The sequence below is a fragment of the Phacochoerus africanus genome, chromosome 4 (assembly GCF_016906955.1).
Source record: "Phacochoerus africanus isolate WHEZ1 chromosome 4, ROS_Pafr_v1, whole genome shotgun sequence".
Classification (NCBI taxonomy): Eukaryota; Metazoa; Chordata; class Mammalia; order Artiodactyla; family Suidae; genus Phacochoerus; species Phacochoerus africanus.
The window spans coordinates 101623307-101647479 of NC_062547.1; the positions used below are offsets into that span (position 1 = coordinate 101623307).

The window sequence follows — 24173 nt, forward strand, 5'->3', positions numbered from 1 at the left end:
GAATCTGGACACGTGGGTACTCAACGAATGTGAAGAAGGAAGGAAGGAAGGAAGGAAGGAAGGCAGGAAAGTAGATCGAAAATGGGCAAGTGGCCCTGTTAACAAAAGAGAATTATCTTTCTAAAACAAATCAGAAGTTATATTCTAAAAACATCATGTACTATTTTCAACCCGTGAATTCGAAATAAAGGTACATTTTGGCATGGAACACATGTCCTACAACTGTTTGAATTAATACACTGCTGTCAGTTATTCCAAAACACAGCTGAGAGGAAAGGAAGGAAATGCTTTTCTTTGCATTAAAAATATACACACACAGCGGCACTTAGCATTTTATTTGTTTAAAAATAACAAGTCATGAGAATAATGCCAGCCCTTTTGGCTTTTAACTCTTAATTGAAATAAAATTAAACAGGTCCAAACTGGTAAAATGTGCAAGCAGTTGCATCACTGCTTGTGAAGGTGCCTGACTTCAGAAGCACTTTTTTTTTGATAATCTTTGCTATGTAAGTACTAAAATATTATTCTATATTCTAGATGACTTGTAGATTTCCTTTTTATCTGAGAAACAAAGCATTATGTTTCAGACAAGAGGCCTCATGATTTTCAAGATTCTAGGTTATTCACCCAATCGTTCGGCTGTCTCCCACCTACATGGGGTCACAATGCAAAGTAAAGTCACCTCTGAGAAAATTCGTGAACTTCAAGGCCAAACAACTGCATAAATAATCTGTAGGCCACAGACCATCATCAAAGTCTGGGATTTATGCAAATAACTCTGCTTACATTGAAGAGAGCTGTAATGGTGTAAGCTTTTGTAGCCTAAGTAAACGAGCAAGTGGAAAGCTTTAATGGTGCAAGATTGCTCCCTACTGGCCAATCTGCAGAATGACATGCAAGATAATTGGGATGGAGAGGAGGAAGAGGTAAACAATGTTTTATAAGGCATGCAGGTTATTTACTATTAAATATGTAGGCCCAGAAGCATGTAAAGGTTGTGTAACACACACTGGGATATGCATTGACAGTTTTCGTTCTAAAATTACAATCCAGTTTTAGAGTTCTCCATTATTTCCTATCTTTTTCTTGTGGAGGTTTATCATCTGAAAAATATATGTTGCTTTTCTGCTGGGGAAAAAGTTGTTTTAAAAATATATTCTCATATCTCTAAATGTATATCGAATCTCCATACTCTGTAGATTTCTACATAGAATCTATATGGATAATTTAAATCGTTTTTGGTGGAATAATCAATCACAAAATTTGGAAATAGTCTCCATGATTTAACCAAACCTCATGAGGAGAGGTGGGGAGACAGTTTATACTACTTTCCCCCTGACTCTGTATAGCTTTTAAAATTCATTTGTTCAAAACTATCTACTTTCAATATTCAGAGTGATTTATAGGTCATATATATTTTAAACTGTTCCTTAAGAAAATAATGAATACTTTGGTTATTAATAAAGCTCAGATGGTAGTCCACCTTACAATATAGGAATCTGACTTATTTGCTGGAAAAATATCAAATTAATACTGAATTATTAATTCACGGAGCAGCTCACATTTTCTGAAATATGTAGATGATTTTTAAAAAGCAGCTCTTTAAAACTATAAGACAATTTATTAGAAATGCATTTTCCCATCAACCATAGAGAAATTCCAACTCCAAAGAGAGTCGGTTTCAAAACTGAATAATATATTATGGTTAAAACACATCAACAATCTGTCCCACCATATGTACAAATAAACATATCCCACTATCTGCACATGCTATAAACGAGGCCAACGAAACATCTGAAAAGGTAGAGCAAATTCTTTCTCATACTGTTATAGATGCTAAATAACACTGTCAACATTTTCTACGAGATGCATAAAGGAAAGTGATCATTTTCAACACTGCTATTTATGTAGTTCCAACATTCTGCTTGCCCATCTGATGAAGGTGTTCTACACGTCCTTAATTTTAAACACAATTTAGAACACATTCAGGTTGAGGGAGGAAAGAATACTATTCTCCATAATTTGAATTTGGTTTTGAATAATAAAATTTCAATTATAATATATCCTTGAAATATTTAGGAGTAATAATCTCAGGTGAAATTCAGTTAATTAAGGAGTTCAAATCTCACAAAATCATCAAAGAAAAGGCATTGTGTTAGTCATAAAGAAGCTAGTTTATTCTGATTTATAGCCAACAGTATCTTGTTTGGCATTTTCCCCCAACTAAAATGTGAATTTGAAGCAATTGTGTGATGTAATAAATGTGTATAATAGAGTCTATAGCTTTAAAAGTGAAAGTGGTGAAAGCATTAACCTTACAGGTGCTTTTTTCCTATTGTTAGTGTCTCCTGAAGAGGAAAGGTTTTATATATGATGTTTAATTGTATATAATCACAATATAATTATGTAATGATTAAATGATCTCAATTTTATTTTAATTAAGTAGATAATATTTTTATTAGAAATAGTTTTCTATAATTAAATTGCTCAGGAGAAATTTTAGTAAAGATTGAGGACAAACTGTGTAATTTCTAAAAGCAGATTCATAACAAGTTTTCTGTGAAATTAATATTTAATTCATCTAACAATATTAGTTCTCAGTAAATTGGGTTGTTACTTTTCCAGCTGATTTATACTTTGTCAGTCAGTATAACTGTGAACAGAATTAGTGAAAATGTTCAGGTTGTGTGAGAGAATTATTAATTAATGGTAAGAAAGTTTTTAATATTGCCCTTTTAGGCAAAATAGATTTCAAAAGCTGTATTATTATTTACCTGAGGCAAATAAATTCATATGTAGAGCTTTAATTCTACCATAATTATTAACCATAATAAAGGGTAAGATTTTTCTACTGCATTTATGAAGGCTTTAGGAACAAAATATAAAGTGGAATAATAAAAACTGTATTATGGTTGGTGGACACTTTTCCTAAGGCTATCTATCAAAATCAACTAAAATTATTGATCACAAGAAACAGTGACATTATTCTGTTGGTATAATTTTAAGGCTAATAGCAAGGTAGCCTACTGTGTTTGTGTGTTGTTTTAATGTGGATTGTGTATTAGGAAAATTGCCCATATATGTGACAAAACTATTTTTTTTCTTGGCTTACAGAACTGTATTTGACATTTTTTCTTATGTGTGTATTTTCATTGTCCTCATGCTAAACATGAATGAATTCTAAACTAAATTCACTTTATCAGTATGAATTCTAGACCCATCAGGTCTCCTTCTAGCAAGGGATGTTACTTTTACCTCTGTTACATTCTCTGCAAAACTTATTGGTAACATACTTTCAGAAAATGCCAGCCAATAAACTACACTAAAATAATTTTCTTTATAAAAGCACAGTGATCTTTGGCATCATTCACTATTTTCAAAGCCATAAAAGAACAGATAACAAATATATGACTCACAAATTATCAATTATGAAAAATAATCTGGTTCAGAAAGCTGCACTAATGTAAAAAGATGGATCACTTGTCACAAACCAATAAAGGCTGTTGTTTGTGAATCCAATATTTGATTTTATCATTTATGCTGGGCAACTTAAAATGATTTTTAAACCACATTACTTTTTGAAAAAAACTGTTATAAAGGTGAATGTGGGAGTTGGGAGGAGAAAAAAACAGATGTGTAATATGTCATCCTTGAAACAATTCATATTCTTACACTGAGTCCAGCCTACAAATCCAAATTGCAAAGACCTGGTCAGCATGGATGGATGCATTAGAAAGCTATCCCATATGGTCCAAAGAATGGAAAACAACAGGAAAGTTAGTAGACTTTGAATCTATTCTTCCCTTTCATGAGCCATTCCAGGGGCTGAAAACTTGAAGTTAGGACACTTTATTATGCAGGAGAGTTTAAACTCTGTTTTTTAAGCTAAGCAGGGTTTGTTACAATTTTACCTATTTTGTATTACAGAGGAAAGTACAATGAGACTACCAAACTTAGGAAACCTTCTTATAGTCTGTTTTGCAATCCTAATTTTATAATGAAGGAAGAACTACCATTTTCACCAACCAAGGAGAACATCTATGTGAGTTCCTGGGGTCAGAAGTGTCCTACATGGTGTTATCCCTACTTGTAACAAGTAAAGGGTAGGAAGTCCTAGAAAATCAGAAATACTTTGTCCAGAAAGCCAGTGATAAATTGTACATAGATGGCCCCTTCCCACTCATAGACAACAGATTTGATCATCAGATGATACAGGGCACAGGTAAGTTTCAGTGACATAATAATGGCAAACACAGGCAGAGGGTAGCAGGGACGGTAATGCAGATTAATAGGGAGTAATCCCATGATAATGATGTGCCCAGATGGGAATCTGGTGGTGAGACTGGAAGATGGTGAAAGAAGGATGGGTTTAAGGGTAGAAAGGTCACATCCTAGAGACATTACAGCCCAATGGGCCTTTACCATAGACTTCTCCTCTCCTTACTCCTTACTAGAAATTCTGAAATCAACAGAAAAAGGGAGAGCCCAAGGGTCTAGTTATATATGCCACAACAGAGTAGGAAAAATTAGGTATTAAGCCCTGGATCAAACTCTAACAGCTTGTCTGAGGTGGGGGTCATGCATTTTGCTTAAAGTAGGGCTCATGAATGCTCTTGGATATATTCCTACTTGGACTCTGAAAAGAAGTGAAAATGAGGATTGGGAGATGGACCTAATTGAGTAACTATTCAATTATGGCAACTGCTAGCTAATGAAGACCTATTACAACTAAGTTTTTAATAGAAAACGTGCTAATTGACTAGGTTGGAGCTCAGAACAAGCATATGGCTAAGATGTTTGATTACCTAGTCTGGTTCCATGTCAGTGATCAACTATAACACTGTAAAAATGAGGGTTTCTATGACAACTACGGAGCTTGCTGACTAAGGAGTGGTGACCAATGTGAGGGATGAGTTTCTCCCAGTAATGGATGATCCATTAGTCCCCGCACTGTGTGACCTGGAGGCTCATCAACTGAAGTATGTTTTTTCTTGTCCCTTACTCAAAACATCCATCTTGCTCTCAGCCTTGGCAAAGCTTAAATCAGATTCTTCCATGAAGAATATTGCATGGTATTTTTTAATCAGAAAGAATGTATAAAGCTCTGAATCTAACCTGTTTTAAAAAGTAAAACAAGTCAACAACTCCACCTAGGTCTGAGTCTAGCATTCAGCTTCATTAGGAGTGAATATAAAAATTTCTGAAGTTTTTGGATAGGGCCAGCCTCCAAGTCAGAGACAGCCTGTATAGCAACTTTCAGGATATGGGTATTTTATCATCCATAATTTTAGACAAAAACTTTCTTTTCCGGTGTCATTCTAAACTAAAATTCAAAAGAGGTGTTTGGTGCTAAGGCTGTAACCAAAATATTCCCCCTTATAACCTGCAACTCTGATAAGACTTCCCTCGGAAATATAATGGTTACATAGCCCTTGTATGGCTTTAACAAACCCCTATTTTCTTCTTTCTGCACCATACAATGTGCAGTCTATTTGCACCCATTCAGGACTAAATTACAGATAAAGTTTCAGCAAATTTGTTTTCTCAAAAAAGCAGTCAGCCCTAATATCCCTTGAGTAATAAAAGACTTGTCTTTCATTCTGAACTAGAACTGGCATAATTTTCTCCAAGAAACAAACTCTACTTCCTGTGACAATGGACCTGTTCTTAAAATTCTGAATGGGATACAGCTCAATTTGCAGGTGTTCAGGTATAAAGGTAAAAGGGCATTTGACCCCCCAACTGGCAATTGTTGCTGTGGTAGGTAACTTCAGTCTCCTAGTTATATCATTCTATTAGATAAGCTGCCAGAGTTTTCAGCTCTGAATTACAGAGGTAGGCTCAAGTGAATCAATAATTTATACAGATATATCTCATTCATTCTGATGGTATAAAGATACATACTAACAGCCTGCTGCAGCCACGGAACAAAGCCAGAGAGACATTATTTAAAAAGAAAGGGAGAAAAAGAAACCCACTGATCTATGCGAGCAAAAACATTATGTAATAATGACCTAATGGCTTATTAATTTTATTTTTCAACTGTTTTAACAAATACTGTGATGAGATAAATAAGCTCTTTATGAATCTCAATAAGGTTGCTCTGGTGAATATTAAGCTAACATTTAAAACTTTCAGATTGATTTTAAAATAGAATGATACTTTATATAACAATATAATACAAATCATTTGAAAAGATTCAGAGACCTAAGAAGTTTACATTAACTAGCTTAACTAAACCCCTCAATATTTTATTACTGAATTTCAGTATAAAATTACTTTTTAAAAGATGAGAATCAACTACAGTTAGGGACTATACACTAAGAGTATTGTTAACATAGCCTTATGCTGTTAATTATTACCTGGGGAAAATTATATAGTGTTTTATTCACTAATACTATGACATTTTTATTAACTCATAATCCCTGTGCTAACAGTGGTGCATTAAACTAGTTATAATTAAGAGGGCAGCAAATATTAAAAATGCCTACTTTAAAATTCTTCAATCATGTTAAAGTGAATCTGAGTTCCTCTAAAGGAAAGTGGTACCAAAAACAGCGTGGTTACAATATAAATTAATAATCAATACCCTAGATGGCTTGAATAAATATTTTTGTATGTTCCTGTTGTCTTGTCCTTAAGGATGAGGGGAATCATTATCTCAAAACATGATAAAAACCTCTCCTAGCAAGTTTCTTTATAAACAGTGACTGTTTCTTGACAGATCTGAATATTTGAGGATAAGATGCATTGGAAATTGGTGCCTTGACTATTCTCTTTCAGTTCAAGGCCGGACATGTGAAATGATTGTGTGCAGAGTTGGTTTAGGAAGCAAAATAAATCTGGGCAATAGATCCAATGAGAAGGAGGGTAGCAATTTGAGATAATACTCAGGTACCCAATTTTCCTCCACATAGAGACATCATCTTTTCACAAGGAAACCTCTTGGTGAACTGGGCAGAGAATTAAAGTCTGAAAGAAAAGAAAAGTACATGTAGAAGAGGAAAAAAAAAGAGAGAGAGAAAGGGAGGGAGAGCGGTAGGGAGGGAGGGAGGGAGAGAGGGATAGGGGAAGAGAGGGAGGAAAGGAGAGAGGGGGGAAGGAGGGGGGGGAGGAGAGAGAGAGAGAGAGAGAAAGACTAATTTATGCTGTGGTCTCTACCTGCCTTTCTCTTCAATACTCTGGAGCTGCCTGCTGTAGCCAGTTAACATTGCTGGCCTTCCAAGAAAATATAACTAGTCCCTTAAAAGTAGAGAGAGGAAGGAGAAATAATGGAGTGCCCCATTTCTGACAGTCAAGAGGGAGAGGAGGGAAATGTTGCCACACTGATCTCATTAAGATGACGAGAATAATGAGTGTGAATCTTATGTATGAATCTCATAGTAGATAGAGGAGGGCATAAATGTATCCCACATTCACCCTTTTATGAAGCCTGATATACTACATTTATTCTTAGCTTCATCTGATACTACTGCTGGGGGTTTCTGTTACAATATTACAGCTTTAACTTCCAGGTTTGCCGCTAAAGTCATCTGAGTCAGTCATTCAACACAGCTTTATCGAGTGTGCATGAAAACGAGGAAGATCTGTTAATGGAACTGAAATGCATCTCAAGCAGAACAGCCTGAATTTATTCTCTGTCACTGGATCTGGTAATGGATTAAAAATACTGAAAAATGGCACTTTCCAGTTTACAATCTATTTTTGTTCCTAGTTCCTTAAACTTAAGAGTAAACATTCCAGTCAATTAGAAATAGAACCCAGGTATTACTAAAGGTCTCCCACATATTATTAGAAGAAGGGTCATGTATTTTTAGCGAACACCGATGAGACCTTTTTTCCTTCTGATTTATCTCCCTTTCTTAGATCCAATATAAAATATTTTCAAATAATAATTTTGAACTAAATAATTTTTTAAGGCTTACACAAATTTTGAGAGACAACATAGCTCTCAGAGACAAAAATCTCTGCTGTTGTGCTCGTGTTATTCAAGCCTAAATGATCCAAAGGCCCTTGTATTTAAGAACTTCAAAGCATTTCATATAGGTGATTTAATTTGGTTTTCTTCACTCGAGTAACTCCAGTGGCAATAAACTGGTTGCACTAAGTTTACCGCAAACTTTACTTCACATAATTTATACAATCAAGTGGGTAACACCCTACAAATGCTAACAGTATCTCAAAATATGCCAAATTATTATTTCAGTACTTGCACCACTTTGTAAAGAAATAAATGTACCATCCTATTCTACTGCCTAACTATATGTAAGAAAGAATTCTGATCTATATAATTTTAAAGGAACCTCAGGATTGGATCAAAGCAATGAAACTGGATCATCAGTTTTCCTAAATGACTCACAATACAGACACTTTTTCCACTGGTATTTATTTAATCTGATGGAAATCTAGGCCACAGACAGGTTTATCTAGGTACCATTACCTCAATATGGATCAATATAGATGTTTTAAGCTGTTTAAGCAACTCACAAAAATATATGTTTGAGAAATGGGAAATATATATATATATATTTTTTTTTTTTTGGTCTTTTGTCTTTTTGCCTTTTATAGGGCCGCACCCACGGCATATGGAGGTTCCCAAGCTAGGGATCTAATCGGAGCTGTAGCCATGGGCCTATGCCAGAGCCACGTCTGCGACCTACACCACAGCTCACAGCAACACCGGATCCTTAACCCACTGAGCAAGGCCAGGGATCAAACCCGCAACCTCATGGTTCCTAGTCGGATTCATTAACCACTGAGCCACGACAGGAACTCCAGGAAATATATTCTTAATGAGTCAACATTTATTTTAGGGAATAAGTAATTTATATTATTTAGAGGCCAAATGACATTTCTGTGCTTCTCTAAAATGTATCTCATTTAAATAACCAGTGAACTTTTTGTGGTTCTTTATCATTATACACACGTCTCCGCAATGTTTTAGGAGCTGTCATGTGATGTGATCTCAACTAATCAAAAAGTTTATCAAAAGATAAGATATGCACTTATTATTTAAACTGCAGGAACAATACTAAGCAAAAGTGAGCACAGATTTACTATTTTGAACAGGCAATTCCAGCCCTTTCAGATGAACACATTCCTTAACAGGAAATACCAAGAATTGGGAGTCTTATTTCTATACTCTTAGAACTCTACAGGCCAAGATCAGACAATTGGTTTTCCTTAACTAGGGACAACTTGATTTATAAACTTCAGGGGTATTCTCTCTCTCTTTCTCTTTCTCTCTCTCCCTCCCTCCCTCTTCCCCTTTCCACCCTCCCTCCTTCTCTTCTCAAAGCTGCTGTCTTTGAAACATCTATTGCCAACATCTGGAGGAGAAGGAGAGTTAGTGTCTCAGTAAGCCCCTTTATCATATAGCACTTTAATTTCCTCTACTGTAAAATGATCCCTAAGCTCCCTTCCAACTGTAACATTCTGTGATTTCATCTGTACCTTTCAAAGCCTATATAATCTCCCCTTTGCAGGCCCCTGGCCTTTGCCATGAGGAAGGTGCTCTATCCTGAAGGTAGGATTGGGGTAGATGTGTTCCTGGCATCCTGAGCACCAAACCATGATTGCATTGAACCTACTTCCTACATGTGACATTTCATTCTACAGCTGGCACTCTATGAAGGGACAGATAGGCCTTGTGAACAGTTCTGCCATTAGTTATGCCATTGCCCCAGGTGGAAATGTATTCAAAGGTGAGGAGCTGTCTTACAAAACATACTTTTACATCATCTTTGGAGGTTGTGAGTCTACTTGAAAAAATATGTAATTTTAACTACACATCAACTAAGAAATGTAATGTGGTAGGAGGCTCATAATCTGAGAATTTAAAAAACAAAGGAAATGGTGCATACCAAGATTAGAAGAACCTAGGCTGAAAGTCTGTCTTATAAATACGAGCCTCTTGGTTGAGTCATGGTGGTGTTTCGCAATGGAAGAACCATATTCTATTTAAAACAGTTTAAACAAAACCAGAGAAGTTTTGTTTATTTGTTTTTAATACTGCTGCCTAACTGGGAAAAGTGCCCTCAGCTATCTGAACTTCCACGTTTATGAATTAATTTTCTCTGAGTAGCAGCCATTACTATACTAATGTCACTTCAAAATATAACACCTCTATTATGCAATCTCAGTATAATAATTTGTGGGTAATTAATGGACTGCTTGTAACCCTGGCAATCTCTTATTTTAAATTAAACCCAAAAAGATTTCTCTGCCTAGGGAAAATAATATTTAATTCAACAACATTTTATGACAAAATTGGATGATATTATCTTGTTTCAAACATGTAAGCATTGTTTCAAACATGTAAGCATTTTTCTTGTAATGTAACTATGTATAGAATGCTAACTATGGAAAATTCAGTAGAAATATTTAAACATAGTTAGGTGGGATACAAAACATCATATATTTACTTCTTATTGATAAATTACAATAGTAAAAGTTTTTTGATTTCTATGGGGAACTAAGTAACTAGCCAAGCAGAATAGCCAGGAGAACATACATCTTCACTGTTGTAAATGGACTTTCCTATTTCACAAGCCTTTTTTCCCTCCCTTCCAATGAAGATCTAATAGGTAATCAAGCCTAATGAAGTATGCTTTTATATCTCTGACAGAATGATATTCATTTAAGAATATAAAGATTATCTAATAGTCATAAATACAGTACAATGTATGGACAAAACCCATCTAACCCTCATAATGACAGAGGTTATATTACTTAGGCCAGAATTAATGTCCACCCCACTTCTCTATTTCAGTGAAGCACAACAACGCACACTTGAAATTGGTGCAAAGAAAACTCTCATATGGGTTTTCATAAGGAGGAGACTCGATTCTTCAATCTCTATGAAGCCAAACATCTTTCTTTTATTAGACTCCAGTGTAGCCAATAATTTTGGAGAGAGGTCACAAATCCTCTTTCTCCAGACAGATTATCAATGGGAATAATTTGCATTATATGCAAACCATAGAAAGTCTAATCTAGACTTTACCACCACCAGCATGACAGTAAACAGAGTTAAACTCACATTAAACTTCATCTAGAACGTGCACTCTCAATGGGGATGAGATGGCACCCACGGGGGTAAAAATTGGTTCTTGGAGAAGAACAACAACAAAAAAATCTTATATATTACAATGATTTGTGGCCCTCTAAAGCTCAACTTTCCCTGAGAAAACCTTATTCCTTAGTATTTCATTTTTCTCATTCAATTAAATGAAAAGCTTCTCCTTAGGGGCGTGAATTTTTTTTTTTTTTTTTTTTTTGAGAAACACTGATTTAGAACAAAACAAAAGTGAAGTTTTGTCTTAGGAATTTTTTTTCCCATCCTTAAAATCATGGTTGCCTTTGATTTTTATCCAAATTATCTGTTTACATTTTGATGTAATTTCCATCTTTTGTTGCTTCTTGGCTTTCCTCATTTTTCTCTTCATTACTTTCCTTTGAGCTAGTGGCTGATGACTGGTGTGAACACAAGAAATGGTCATTCTTTCATCTTTGCTCTGTTACTGATCTCTAATGTTTCTACTTGCTGAGTGTTGGAGCTCTGTCATCACAGCAAAATAGAGGACACAATGCAGTGTCATAACTCACTGACCTACTATGGCAACAGTGACTGCTGCATCTATATTCAATCCTGACTGCAACGTTAGAATGTGGTAAAATAACGGCAAGAGAGAAGGGACAATGAAAAATTTCCTTAACAGCATTTTGGATTAGCATCTCACTTGGTAAATTAACTAATACATCATAATTCCAAGGTATGTCTTCATAATGGGTCAAGAGAGAAAAATGAGACAACAGAAAGCATCCTATTCCCCACTTTTTAAATATTTACCTGATACAAAGTGTCAGAAAACAGGTGGAGAGTTCGGTTATTCTCTAGAGTATATTAATGACTGTATTTCTGTTGTACTTTATAATCTTTCAGAAGAGTGATTACTCTTAGTTTACAAAAACTTACCAAAATAAATTTTATAATTATCTCATTCATGTAAACCTTTCCCTTTGCAAAACACTTTACATAATAATCTTCTGCAGTGGATTATGGCTTATTATTTCCTAACAATTTAAATGGAAGCCGGAGGCATGTTCCTAACAATTTAACTGGAAGTCAGAGGGTAGAAAATTCTTCATAGAACACGAACTTTGGTTTAGGAATCTGAGGAGAGACAGTAAGACATCTCTGATTTCATTATTCTACAACTTTTGATCCTTAGTCAACTTAAATGTACAGTCTGGACCATGCAATAAATTTTCAAGGGTCTCATAGAGCTTCTGAGGCTGAAACTACCTGATATGCAGCGCAGGGAGGCTGCCTGAGGTGAAATGGAACAGTAGCCATACTGCCAGATGGAGACCACAACAAGGTATTGGGGACAGTCCCACTTTCAGTGCACACACATTTAAGGTTCATGAGAAGGCTAGTCCCTAGATTCAATATGGTATCACAGTTATGCTGGTGATATTTACAGTTTATGTTGGATCACAATATAGCACAATAGCACTATACTTGAGAAAAAGTGAAATATTTTTCTTTGCCTCAGATCACCCACAGAAGAAAATGTCCCCAGATTATAGCATTTTACTGCTTCCTGCTTTTTGAAGACAAAGGACCGAGAGCAGAAATAATAGAAAATGTATGTGATGTGTTATATGAATTCAATTTTTCTTGCTGTAAATATAAAATAAAATTTAAGAGGAATAAGCCTTTCAGAAAGTAGTAGGCTCTATGGTTTTTGTGATTATCTCCCTCCAAAGAGCAGGAGGCCCTTCTGCTGACATCTATTAAAATAAATTTAAAAAGGGCACTGGTGCCATTTAAAGAAAGCTATGTGCTGATCTGAGGAATGGCTGCATTGGTGTATATATAAGAGCCACGAAAATAAAATAAAAGGACTATATATTCAAATAGACCTACAAACTGAACTAGACTATCATGCCTCAAGGATTAGAGAAATTTAGTCAAAATGCTTTGTTCCATTAATATCTGATTTTAGCTAAGTGTGATCAGTCCTAAAACTCAACTCACTTCTAAATTGTGGTCTTTTGGGGTGTGGGGTGGGAGAGAGGGTTTTTATGTATTTGCAAGAATTTATATGAAGTGCTTTATGAAAGGCACCACTTAGAAAATCTATTTGTTCATAGGCCAGTGCTTGGGGAAAAAAAAAAAAAGTTCTTTCATGGAATTCGGATAGATTTGGGGGAAAGAATTGTATTCTTTCAACATCAACTTAAAGTACCAGTATATTCATATGAATTGGGTACCCAATCTATTTGCTGAAAAGAAAATTGTAGTACTAGAATCTTCTAAACATCAATAGATTTTTGACTTTGTAAAAGGAATTTCAGGCAACTTTGGAGGTATATGGTCTTCTAGATCAATGAAATTATGTAGGCTTTCTTTTTTTCTTATAAATACATTCATAAAGGAAATGTTTAATGTACCTTTAAAATTTGCATAAATTAAATCAGAAGTATCATTTAGTAGACTTAGTAAGTACTTATGTCAGAGGAAAGCATACATAAAGAGGGTGGGCAAAGGGCTTGGAAGGTTAGATTTACATAATCTTAGGAAAATTCAAGAATACAAGGTTAGGACCAGTTATAGATCATTTAGCTTTAGTACTTGTTTCTTTGGTTTTCAGGGGTCCTTCTGTTCTGCTGTTGTGGGGAAAGTAACAAAAATTAGATCTGGAACATTTCTAATTTTTCTGCTGACACTAAAAAAAAAAAAAGGTAGCAACAACAACAGAAGTAGCATCTATAAAAATCATTTGAAAATTGTTATCATCATTTTGTTAGCATCATTTTGTTGGTGTGGCATTACTGATGTCTCTTACATTATTTAAAATATCAATTTCTCTTGAAATTTAAAGTTACCTTTCATCTGTTCAGGACAATCACCCTCCATTGTTCAGTAATAAGAAGAGGCTAAGACCTGAATCTGAACTACAGGAGATACGGACATGCCTTTTTTTTTCACATTAACATGTCTTAAGCATGCTCCTTTTTTAGTCCTTAAGAAAGCCACTTAAAATCTTCTTATTGTTTGTAACAACTTTTTGAAAAATCCGCATGTTGTTTACTAGCAGCAGGCTTCCTACACAGGAAGAACTTGATAAGGTAGCCTTGGGAGCCTATTTTATTCAGATCATTGTATTATATTCCCATCTCCTCGCCTCTGCAAGTTCAGTTCCTCCTCTTTTGCTTGTGCTTCCTCCATTTTTTTTTTTTTATTATCATTTGGCTACACAGAGCTGCCTCATGTCATTCTATGCATACATCATCTCTGTTTTTTCTCTTTTCCTGCATAATGGCCCAGCTTTTCTGAGGGTCGCTGTTGTCCCGGGTGTGATCCTTTACTAAAATGGGCATTGAATGAAGGTGGAGCTCAAATTATCTGGGAGCAAAGGAAAACCAGGCATTTGAAAAGGACCCAGAAAGGAACGAGTAATGAACCAGAGTGCCCTCAATGAATTGCTGTAGAGGGAATTCTCAATTCTGACACAAAAGGAATGTATGGATACCAAGGAAAACCTAAAGGGAGAATCCCAGTAGGAAGCCTGCCTTGTAGGCTGGTCAGCGCGCGGGGTGGAAGCCAGCAGCCCTCCAGATGTGAACAGAAATGAACATATTTTATGAGTAAGAGTTAAACATTCAAACATACCGTTTTGGAACACAAGGTACTTTGAGGGGTTGACATCCCTTCATAATTCATGTTCATTGTTCCTCTAAGTAAAATATGTGTCTCCCTTTAGTTATTCTGTTAGGAATTGTACTTTAAAGGCAAGAGGACATTTTTGATAATGCACATCTTAAACTTTTCATTAAACTACCAAATTTAAATTCTACCTTTTTGTGCACTCTGACATTTTTGTCTGGCATTTTCATTAATTTTGCGACATACATAAATGTAGCTGAAATGTTAACTGATCAATACTTTGTCTCTCTCATGTAGCACTAGCGCTCCGTTCCCTAAGGACCACACAGCAGAACAGAAATTAAATGTGTAAAATATCAAATGTTAATGTTAAACACAGCGGCACTTACTGTATAACGACAGAAAAGGCTAAAACAATTCCAAATGGACAGATGGTACCACAAATTATCTAGAATCCCATTTAAAGATTAAAGTTTGTCCTGTAAAATAATTCTCTGACGCACACTGAAGGGTGTCCTTTTACTGATAGCTCAGTTGTCCAATTATTTTTGTGCTCATTACAGTGAGAAATGACAGTACTGTAAAGAATGAGAAAATGTGCACTCTTTTTTTTTTTTTTTTTTTTTGCCATGTTGCACCCACTGACATCCACAAGAACACAAATGTCTGGTCAAGAGCCTGATGAAAATTAGACCCAATTTATGAGACATTTCCACATTGACAATAGATGATTCCAAAAGACAAGCGGCCGTGCCTTCCGCATCACATACGTCTGTGTTCACTCTTAGGCATGCAATATTCATAGTAAAATTTAAAAACCTAATTCATGGCACACAACAACAAGGACAGTCCCAGGAACACGTTTGCTTATATTTCATCCATCACCTTCCAGGCCGATTTCTGCTTCTAATATCATCAGCCCACTTTAAACCTTCTGCAGATCATCTAGGTAGCATTAAAGAGGCCAGGCAGGTCTTCCCCTGCATATCTCATGCTCTCCACTTTAACTGACACTGGGACAAAAATGATTGCTTTTCCATTTTGACTTCATTCTTGTACATTTATTTTTGGATAGTCAATTAAAAAAGAAAAATAAAACGGAATAAAAAAATATGGGCACTTCAACACTATAAAGTTTAGTGAGCTGGGCCTAAAACCAAGCAGCATAATGGTACAAATGCATGTGCTCCATGAGGCAGCTGCATTTATGAAAAAGTGGGCCAAGTGGAACCAATATTATAATAATAGACCCATGATCCATCAACAGGGAATGATGGGAACAATATGTTTGTAACAATGGGGTGCTGCCATAGCTTCTCCTAATGGAAAGCAGTTCTTTTCAATAAACTGCCCTAAAAAGGCTCTGGTTATGCAGTAAGATCTTTAAAACATTTCGTTTTTAAATACATCATTTAATATTTACAAAATGAATAAAAATCCTACAACAGTTTACCCCCCCGAATTTTGTAATGCTAAGATTACAGGGTACATATTTTAAAAGCTCTTTTAGAAAGGAAATCACATCTGTGTGGCTTTGGGCAAGGAACTTAACATTTCTGTGCCTCAGCTTCTTCCTCCTATATTAGGAAAATAAGAGTATCTACCTCATATAATGCTGTTGGGAATATTAAATTCATCGATGCATGAAAAGCTCTTTCATACTTTAGTGCCTAAAAAAATCAGTTCCTTGGCATATAAATTCATAATAAATATTTGTCGTCGTTACTATATAACAATCTTTTGTACCAAAATTTAATTTGAGGTTAAAATAGATGATTGGGAGAGGGTTATAAAATAGCTCAGAATTTAAATGGACGGTCTAGGAAAAATACTACAAAGCATTAAATTTATCTATCATCATTTACTAACTAGCTTCATTAGAGCAAACACTTCTTTTATCTGGTATCACCAAAGAAAGCTTCTCCACATAAGGAAAAATTTCAGACTGAACGATTAGATCATTCATTGTCCTACTGACTTAGAAAGTCATTTATATTGGGCACCTACAATTTACATTGGGAGGAACTATGCAGGTGATGCTGGAATCCCAGGTGAAAAAGGCAGGGTCCCCATTCTCATGGAACTCCTAGTTCAGGTCTAGGTAAGTGAAGCTTGGCTTTGTTATTCACTGTTTTAATCACATTCAATGGAAAGTAATTCAGTGCTTCTTTTAATCAATGAAACAGTTAATATTATTGTTTCTTCCCCAAAGTACTCTTAAGATACATTCACATCACAGTTTGCAGCCTCTTTCTTTCACCATCAGTGTCCGCAGTCCCTTTTCCTACTTTATTGTGGCCTCCCTCCCCCGCTTATTTGAAAGCATCTTACATTCAGCTTGTGCTTTATGGGACCGAGTCCGCTAGTAACTGACCACCAGCTATAGAGAGATATTCCTATACCTCTTCACCGGTGAATACTGATTCCCTTACAATGAAACCACTCAAGTATTATTATTTACACATAGCAAAGTTTCAGAATTTCGGTGCCTGATTTTTTTTCAATCAGAAGGAAACTGAAAGAGACTGCCATCTTGAATTCACTGAACACAAATGCCCTCTCGAAGCCAGATGAAGTTTATGAAGATTTACTCACACATTGTAATGCTACAGCATTCAAAATGAATGTTCCTGAACAAACGATATGATAATAGAGGTTTCTCTGTTTCCAATTTTACAAACAGCTGTAGGGGATGACTTTGGAAGGAGTGCATCAAAGATGGCAGCGTGACAGTTTCCTTAAAATATTACTGTGTCCACTATAAGGCCCCCTGGAACCTGGAAGTCAGGGCATAAAATATGAAATTCAGTATCATTTTTCCCTCATTAACATCAAAGTGCCTCTGTGATGCTGAAAAATCATAATAAAGTTTGCTTAATAGTACTCCAATGTATTTATTACATGAAGGAGCTAAATAAAATAATATTGAAAGCTGCAGTATTTTTTGCTTTTTTTTTTTTTTTTTTTTTAAACTTGATGATGACAACCGCTTTCTCTAAGGAGACAACAACATGTCTATGGGAAGCAGGCCGCCTAACTTTCTGGTAACTTACAACACAAAGGGACATACACACTCTTTGTTCCATGTGCTCAGACATTAATGAAAGTCCTATACAAGTCCTGAGAGGAGAACAGAGCTCAAAGTACTAAACAGATGTGCATACACTCATTTGAATGGTAATACTAAAATGTTGATTTGTTACTATAATTAAGGCTCTTCTTGTAAGCCCCAACAATAATGTCATATTCTGCTAAACCGGCAACTATAAGAATGCATAAGGTACCCATATCCTAACAAATCCGATCATAAAATAAAAGATTTCAAAAGAAGGACTCCACTCAAACTTCAAACTGAAATCCTGAATAAGCAAAAATAATGTGAGAGCAGAAAATCCCAGCTGAAGCTCAGAGCAAAGTATTTGGATTTTCTAGCTCTGCAAGTTGGTCTCGTCGGCAGTTTTTAAACAACCAAAGTAAAAAGCTACAAGATGAACACTGTCAGAGGACTATTTGGATCTATGAGAATCTCACCCATGCCTTTTTAAAACCTGGAAATCTCAGAAATAATAAAACATGTCTTAAGTAGGTCCAACTACTTCCAAACGATTCACATGTTAAAGTATTACCAAGTAGCATTCTCCTGCCCAAGATTTTCATATTTTGAAAAAATATCTACATGTTAAATACAATTAAAATGTGAATGGTCAAGATTATTAATTTTTTTTTAAACACTAAGAACTTTTCTTGGCTCTGCTATTGGGATTTGGAGTTACACAAGATGTAAAATTTTACTTCTTAACAGTCACAGAGAAAATTATACATTGGCTGTGATGTCTTGAATTCCGGAAATCTCGGGAGTGGGGGGTAGGGACATATTCTTGGACTCAGACCTTGAACAATCCATCAGGTTCCTGCCCACGGCAAATCTGTCCAGTCAAGTCTCAAAATAGAAGTTTAAAATGGCCACATTGACATAACTGTTACTATAGCCACAGAAACATGCAGCTATGATTACTGAATTTAATGAATCACAATATAAGTAATATAGTATGATCATACCACAAAAGCAGCGAGGCTCCTTGGGGGTGAAGCCCAGTCAAAGCAACTATTAACGTAGTATGCAGCATTTACGAGCACCATGACACAACGCTTCATTCTGATAAAGTTTCTTAGGAGTAGCTGTAAGGAAGATGAAAATATTATTAGAAAATTTCCAAGACTAAAGCCAATCAGAGATGCTACAGAATGCTTCCAGTTTAGTGTGATTTAAGATAGATTCAGAAAGTTAATAAAGTTGTAAGACTGTACCAAGCAATTAGGCTCTCAAGTTAGAGGAAAAGAAGTTTCTCTAGAGAAGGTGGAAACTATAAGAGCAATTTCTTAAATATATTTTCATAAACGATATTATCATGCAAGTTGGGCTATATTTGTTCAAAAGAAAAAATCTTCAACAGATGAAAAACATCTTCTTCTTGCTACTTTCATACTAGGAACCTTTAATGTATTTAAAAATTCTTAAATCTTGAGATTTTAAAATTCTTTAAATGCCTTAATTTCAAGATATCTCAAAGTGAAATGGATAACTTGCCATGTTTTTATTTAGGGCCTTAGAGAAAACCCCATCAACTATTGCTATCTCAGAAAACCAAATTTTTTTCGCCACTTGAGTAGGATTCTCTCTTTCTTATTATCATAGTCTCATTCTCTCTTTCTCTTCCTGTCTTCCTCTTCCATTCTCTCTCATTCCCACAATAAACTTCACCTACATGTTCTCATTACTTTATAATTTTGGAGTTATAGGAAAATGTACGGTAACCAAACACTTTAAAAAATCTTTCACTAAAAAATGTATATATGACATTTATTACTATAAAATAAGCTACAAGGATATATTACACAACACAGGGAATATAGCAATATTTTATAATAACTATTAATGGAGTATAATCTTTAATAAAATTTTGAGTCATATATCCTACACCTGTAACTTATATAATATTGCACATCAATTATACTTCAGTAAGAAACAGAAAATAAATTATAGACCAGGAACAAGAAAAAAATAGGTATTAGAAAATTGATATAATTCCAATTTAAAATATAAAACTAAGGGGTAGCTATAGCTGTAAAAAAAAACAGCCTATGCACTGAAGTCTCAAAAAATTACCTACAGCTATTTTAATAGAATAATATGTCTACAGGTTAATATTTTGCTACTTCAAGGACACTTCAAGGCTCATCTGTTATGTTAAAGATCTAGGTATGTAAAGTTAACTGGGGTCATAGGGAAAAAAATACACATATATGTGTAAATACAGATGCATGTACCTGCATACCAGTTTAAACAAAAATTCCTTTCAGGCAAAGTAAAAAGTGTCCTTATTTACCTCCATCTTGGCTTCTGATCACCTTCCTTTAGGAGCTACTCTTTTTTGTTTTACTTTTGTCTATACCGTGAAAAAATGTAAACTGTCTTTCTGTTCAGATAGATACTATATTTGTAACTCATGCATTGTCTTTAAACAACCAAAGATCCCATGCCTTATGGTGAACTGATGGGACTAAAAACAAAAATATTTTTGGTCTTCTAATAGCACAGGAAATTATTAAAGATTTTAAAACATACAAATGAATTCTGTAACTTTAGAGCCTCAAATACATTTTACTTCAGCTGTGTTACTTGAAAGTAAACCGTTATGAAAAGGAGTAGCTTAGTACTCTTAACTTGATAGCTAACCAAATTTAAAACTACAGGTCGAATTATGAGATATCAAGCATAATGTAAAATTCCTCCATGACACAAAAATCAGGGGTCCCAATTTTCCATTTTCTTAGCTAGAACTGCCAACAAAAGTTCACTTCTAAAAGATCATAGTCAAAATCTAATTAACAGGAAGGTTTCCCTTAAAAGATAGAGCCCCCTCTCTTGTGGATTAGAGGGATGAGCTTTAGGCTGGGCTCGCTTTACAAACACCTGCAGCATACCTGTGGGTGGTCTGTACATATATTTGAACCTCAGCTTTTGGTGTTCTCATTTACACATGCCATGACAGTCAAATTGTATTTTATGTTCAAAATGATCACTCTTTTGCTAACGCATGAATACATATCCATTCTATGCAGCCCCTACAGTATCCCCTTTCCTTTCTGACCATCCCCATCCAACTTATTAGTTTGGTATTGTCCTTGTTTGATCTTTTAAGTAAAGGAAGGGAAGAGAGAAAAAGAAAGAGAAAAAGAAAAAGCCGTTTCACATCAGTAGATGATCAGAAATTCCATAGTTTCCTCCTCCCCCCTACCTCCAAAGTTTATTTGAATTTACTTAGATGTTTTACAGATATAATCAGGTCTTCCCAGAGGGATTAATCTTGCCTTGCTTTTTACCTGTTTAGAGAGTCTGTTTTCCTCTTCAATGTACTTCTGTTCTTTGGGTATTAATGTTCGTAAGCTGGCTTTCACCTATATATCAACATATGTGTCTGTTATGGATTAATATATTACAAATGTTTACAAGTTTTTCACGCAGTTCAATTTGCAATAATTTCTAAAGTTTCAAAGTCCTGGCTGCTGTGCTCATAAAATATAAATGTATACAGTTGCACATGCATGCGCTTCCATTTCTGACGCCGGCAGGCAGCGGCCAGAGCACAGCCGCAGCGGCAGCCGCCAACTATAACAGAAAGTGTGGGTGTGCCAGGCAGTGGCAGAAGCGTATTCTCCAGGATACATCAAGGTTTAGAGAAAATGAGGAATGACAGAAATTCTCTACAAATCAGGAACAAAAGCTTTCATGAAACTGAACTCTTTAGCAGTACAAAAAAGCCAAAGTTAAGACTTACAGCATTAAAAATCACATCTATTTCAAGATAGATGACCCCCTTTGTTGGCCCTGTCAGCTGCTTGTTTTTCAAGACGTAGGCTTTCTGTTCACCATTTTGAATCTGCGGGAAAAGGACATGACAGCCGTCTGTCTCGTGGTCTCCACTGAATACACTCCCTCAGTGACCTTTGACCCCCAGCTGCTGAAACTGACAGAGAACCCAAAACAACTGTGGCAATTCTGACAAGTACCTGTTCATTACCAGGATCAAGTCTGTCAGGAAAAATTAACTATCATGGGATTCAACATGGCTGTGAATTGAGTATGTTAAAATTTTTAGTGTTCTTATTACAGACCTTGGTTGAGAAATGACAGATATAGAGCTGAGGGTTTTTTTTTTTTTTTCCTTGAGCAAAAGCAACACAGAGCAGTGTGTCAGGTGAATAAAACTTACAGACAGCAGTGGTATAGCAACTTTGCCCAGAAAGTCAGCACTTCGATCCCGATCTTCATCATAAACTGTCACTTCAAGAACTGAATGGATATCTTTAATGTTGCTGCATAATAAATATATGTAAGAAAAAAACACTTTATCAGTGGAGAACAAGAACAAAAATGCTTTTAAAAATTTAGATAGCTCCAGCTGATTTGGTGTATATGTGTTTTATGTATACTATTTGCATATGCATGTACATAAGGTAGCTTGGTATCTAACAGAATTTCCCACAATGCACCTTTGTAGACAGCAGTGATGGTTCTATTATCTGGAACTTTGATACTATTGTAATTTTGAGCTATAATTTTTAAATAAAATATAATTTCCATCTGGATGGGCAAAGAATAAATATTGTAAAAAAAATCCATAAGTGGCAGAGTTTTTAAGACTTTTTTAGACTTCTTGTTATTACGATAATTCCTATCTTCTTATTACTCCCACAAAAAACACCATCAGCTTTGATTTCAGCAAGAGTCACAGTATATGTTATATAATTTTTCTTTTTTATTCTAATAGGATATCTTTTATTTAAGCTCTCACCAAAATGCTTACTTACTTCTGCTAGGTTTGCAGTAAAAATGAACCAACACAGAGTCCAGAATGGAGAAAAAAGTGTAACATTGATAGCTATTGTACCACCCTAGGATTTAGAAATTAAGTAAGGTTCCATTATATTCCAAAGACAACATATGTTAATAAACAACTGTGCAATCTCTTCATATTTTTGTTTCTGGAAAAATAAGCCCCAATTGTTGACAGCATTTATTCTTTAATCAAACTGTTTACCAAGAAAACATGAATTAAGGGAAAACAAAAAATGAATATATTCATTACTGAAAGACTGCAACCACATGTGAGAAGAGGCTTTATCAGGGCACAATCAATTAATGGCTTTGATAATAATCAAACCTATTCATTCAATTACGCATTCCAGAGAAAAACACTCTCCATAGCCTTCTTAGGAGTGTGAGTCTCCTGACCAGGCTTTCATCTCTTATAAAAATGTGAAATTCCTTAAAGATAAATTGGTCAGATAATTAAATCTGATTAGTTATTGGCTCTTAAGCAGAGACATTATAAGAAATTAAGGAGGAGTTTAGCTGTTCCTCATATACAGAAAAATAAAACTATGTTAGAAAACTTTTAAGAAGTACTTCTGCTTGGAGAGTTTTCCTTTGTTCAGAGTTCATTGCTAAAGCCCAGCTTAAAAAAAAAAAAAAAAAAAACCACGAACTTAAGAGATACTATAGTGTAACATCGGCAGCATGATCAAAAAGATTTAAAACTTCTTAAACCAAAAAGAAAAGTAACTCAAAGGATGTTTTGGTAACTAGGACTAGGACAGTACTTACTATTCTTATTGTGCTAAAATGCAACAAACCAAAACTAAAACATCTGCCGAATTTGAGACCAGATTGTTTGCTGATTTGAGCAACGGAACAAATAGAGCTTTGTCCTCCTTGGTGTCAATGCAACTGGGGAGAATTTCAATAGAAAGTATAAAAGGAAGAAGCAGTATGGCAATTCAGTTAATGGGAGAAAAATCCTTAGTCAAATCATATATTAAAATGCACAGTTAAAAAAAAAATGTCTGTGAAAACAAAGAAAAATGACATACCCTTTCCCCAGGTCTCACTACGAGGAAGGTAATGCAATTATGCAATTCATTGTTACTAGCAAAGGCAGGCCAGATGCATCGGAGCTGTTAATCAGTTAAGAATAAACACAAAAATCTCAAAAATAAATATCCTTTAGCACCATTTTTGAAATGAGCTCAAGGTAATGACGACTTACAATGAAAAGACTTTGTTCCACTCAGGATTGAGATTTTTGTAGACCGTATGTGTTAGCAGCCTATCATTGTTCAGTTCAACCACACAAAATGGGTCACTTTTACCTATAAGAGATAGATGGAGGGGGGACATTTTTAGTATAAATAGTGCCCACAGTTCATGGTGTGGCTACCATGACTACATCTCTTTCCTTAAAAGTTTTATAGAAAACGAAAGAGTGCAATAAAAAAAAAAATCCATCAAAATGAAGTTAGATATAATTAAATGTTAACAGTTGTGATTCAGAACAATTTTGAACCTGGAAAAAAGTAAGAGCAAAATTATATTGCTGGTATTTTAATTTGCACATTTTTAAAAACAAAAATAATACTATAATTTCAATTATGA

General features: G+C 35.1%; 1 protein-coding gene across 8 annotated transcripts in view; it reads right to left on the bottom strand.

The window, feature by feature from the left end:
• Nucleotides 1-24173, bottom strand: part of MCTP1 (multiple C2 and transmembrane domain containing 1) — a 539003-nt gene that overhangs the window by 142091 nt on the left and 372739 nt on the right. For 6 of the 8 annotated variants that reach the window (XR_007134536.1, XM_047778303.1, XM_047778304.1 and 3 more), the window contains 5 exons: nucleotides 23788-23890; nucleotides 21952-22054; nucleotides 21517-21618; nucleotides 21062-21136; nucleotides 18737-18856 (listed from right to left, as the gene is read on the bottom strand). Coding sequence is in view for 7 of the 8 variants with exons in the window: in XM_047778303.1 (XP_047634259.1) it covers nucleotides 18737-18856; nucleotides 21062-21136; nucleotides 21517-21618; nucleotides 21952-22054; nucleotides 23788-23890 (503 nt within the window). In the remaining variant the exon portion in view is untranslated. Of the gene's footprint in view, nucleotides 1-18730; nucleotides 18857-21061; nucleotides 21137-21516; nucleotides 21619-21951; nucleotides 22055-23787; nucleotides 23891-24173 lie in introns of those variants that run through there. The other 2 variants (XM_047778307.1, XM_047778309.1) reach the window with 2 other exon arrangements.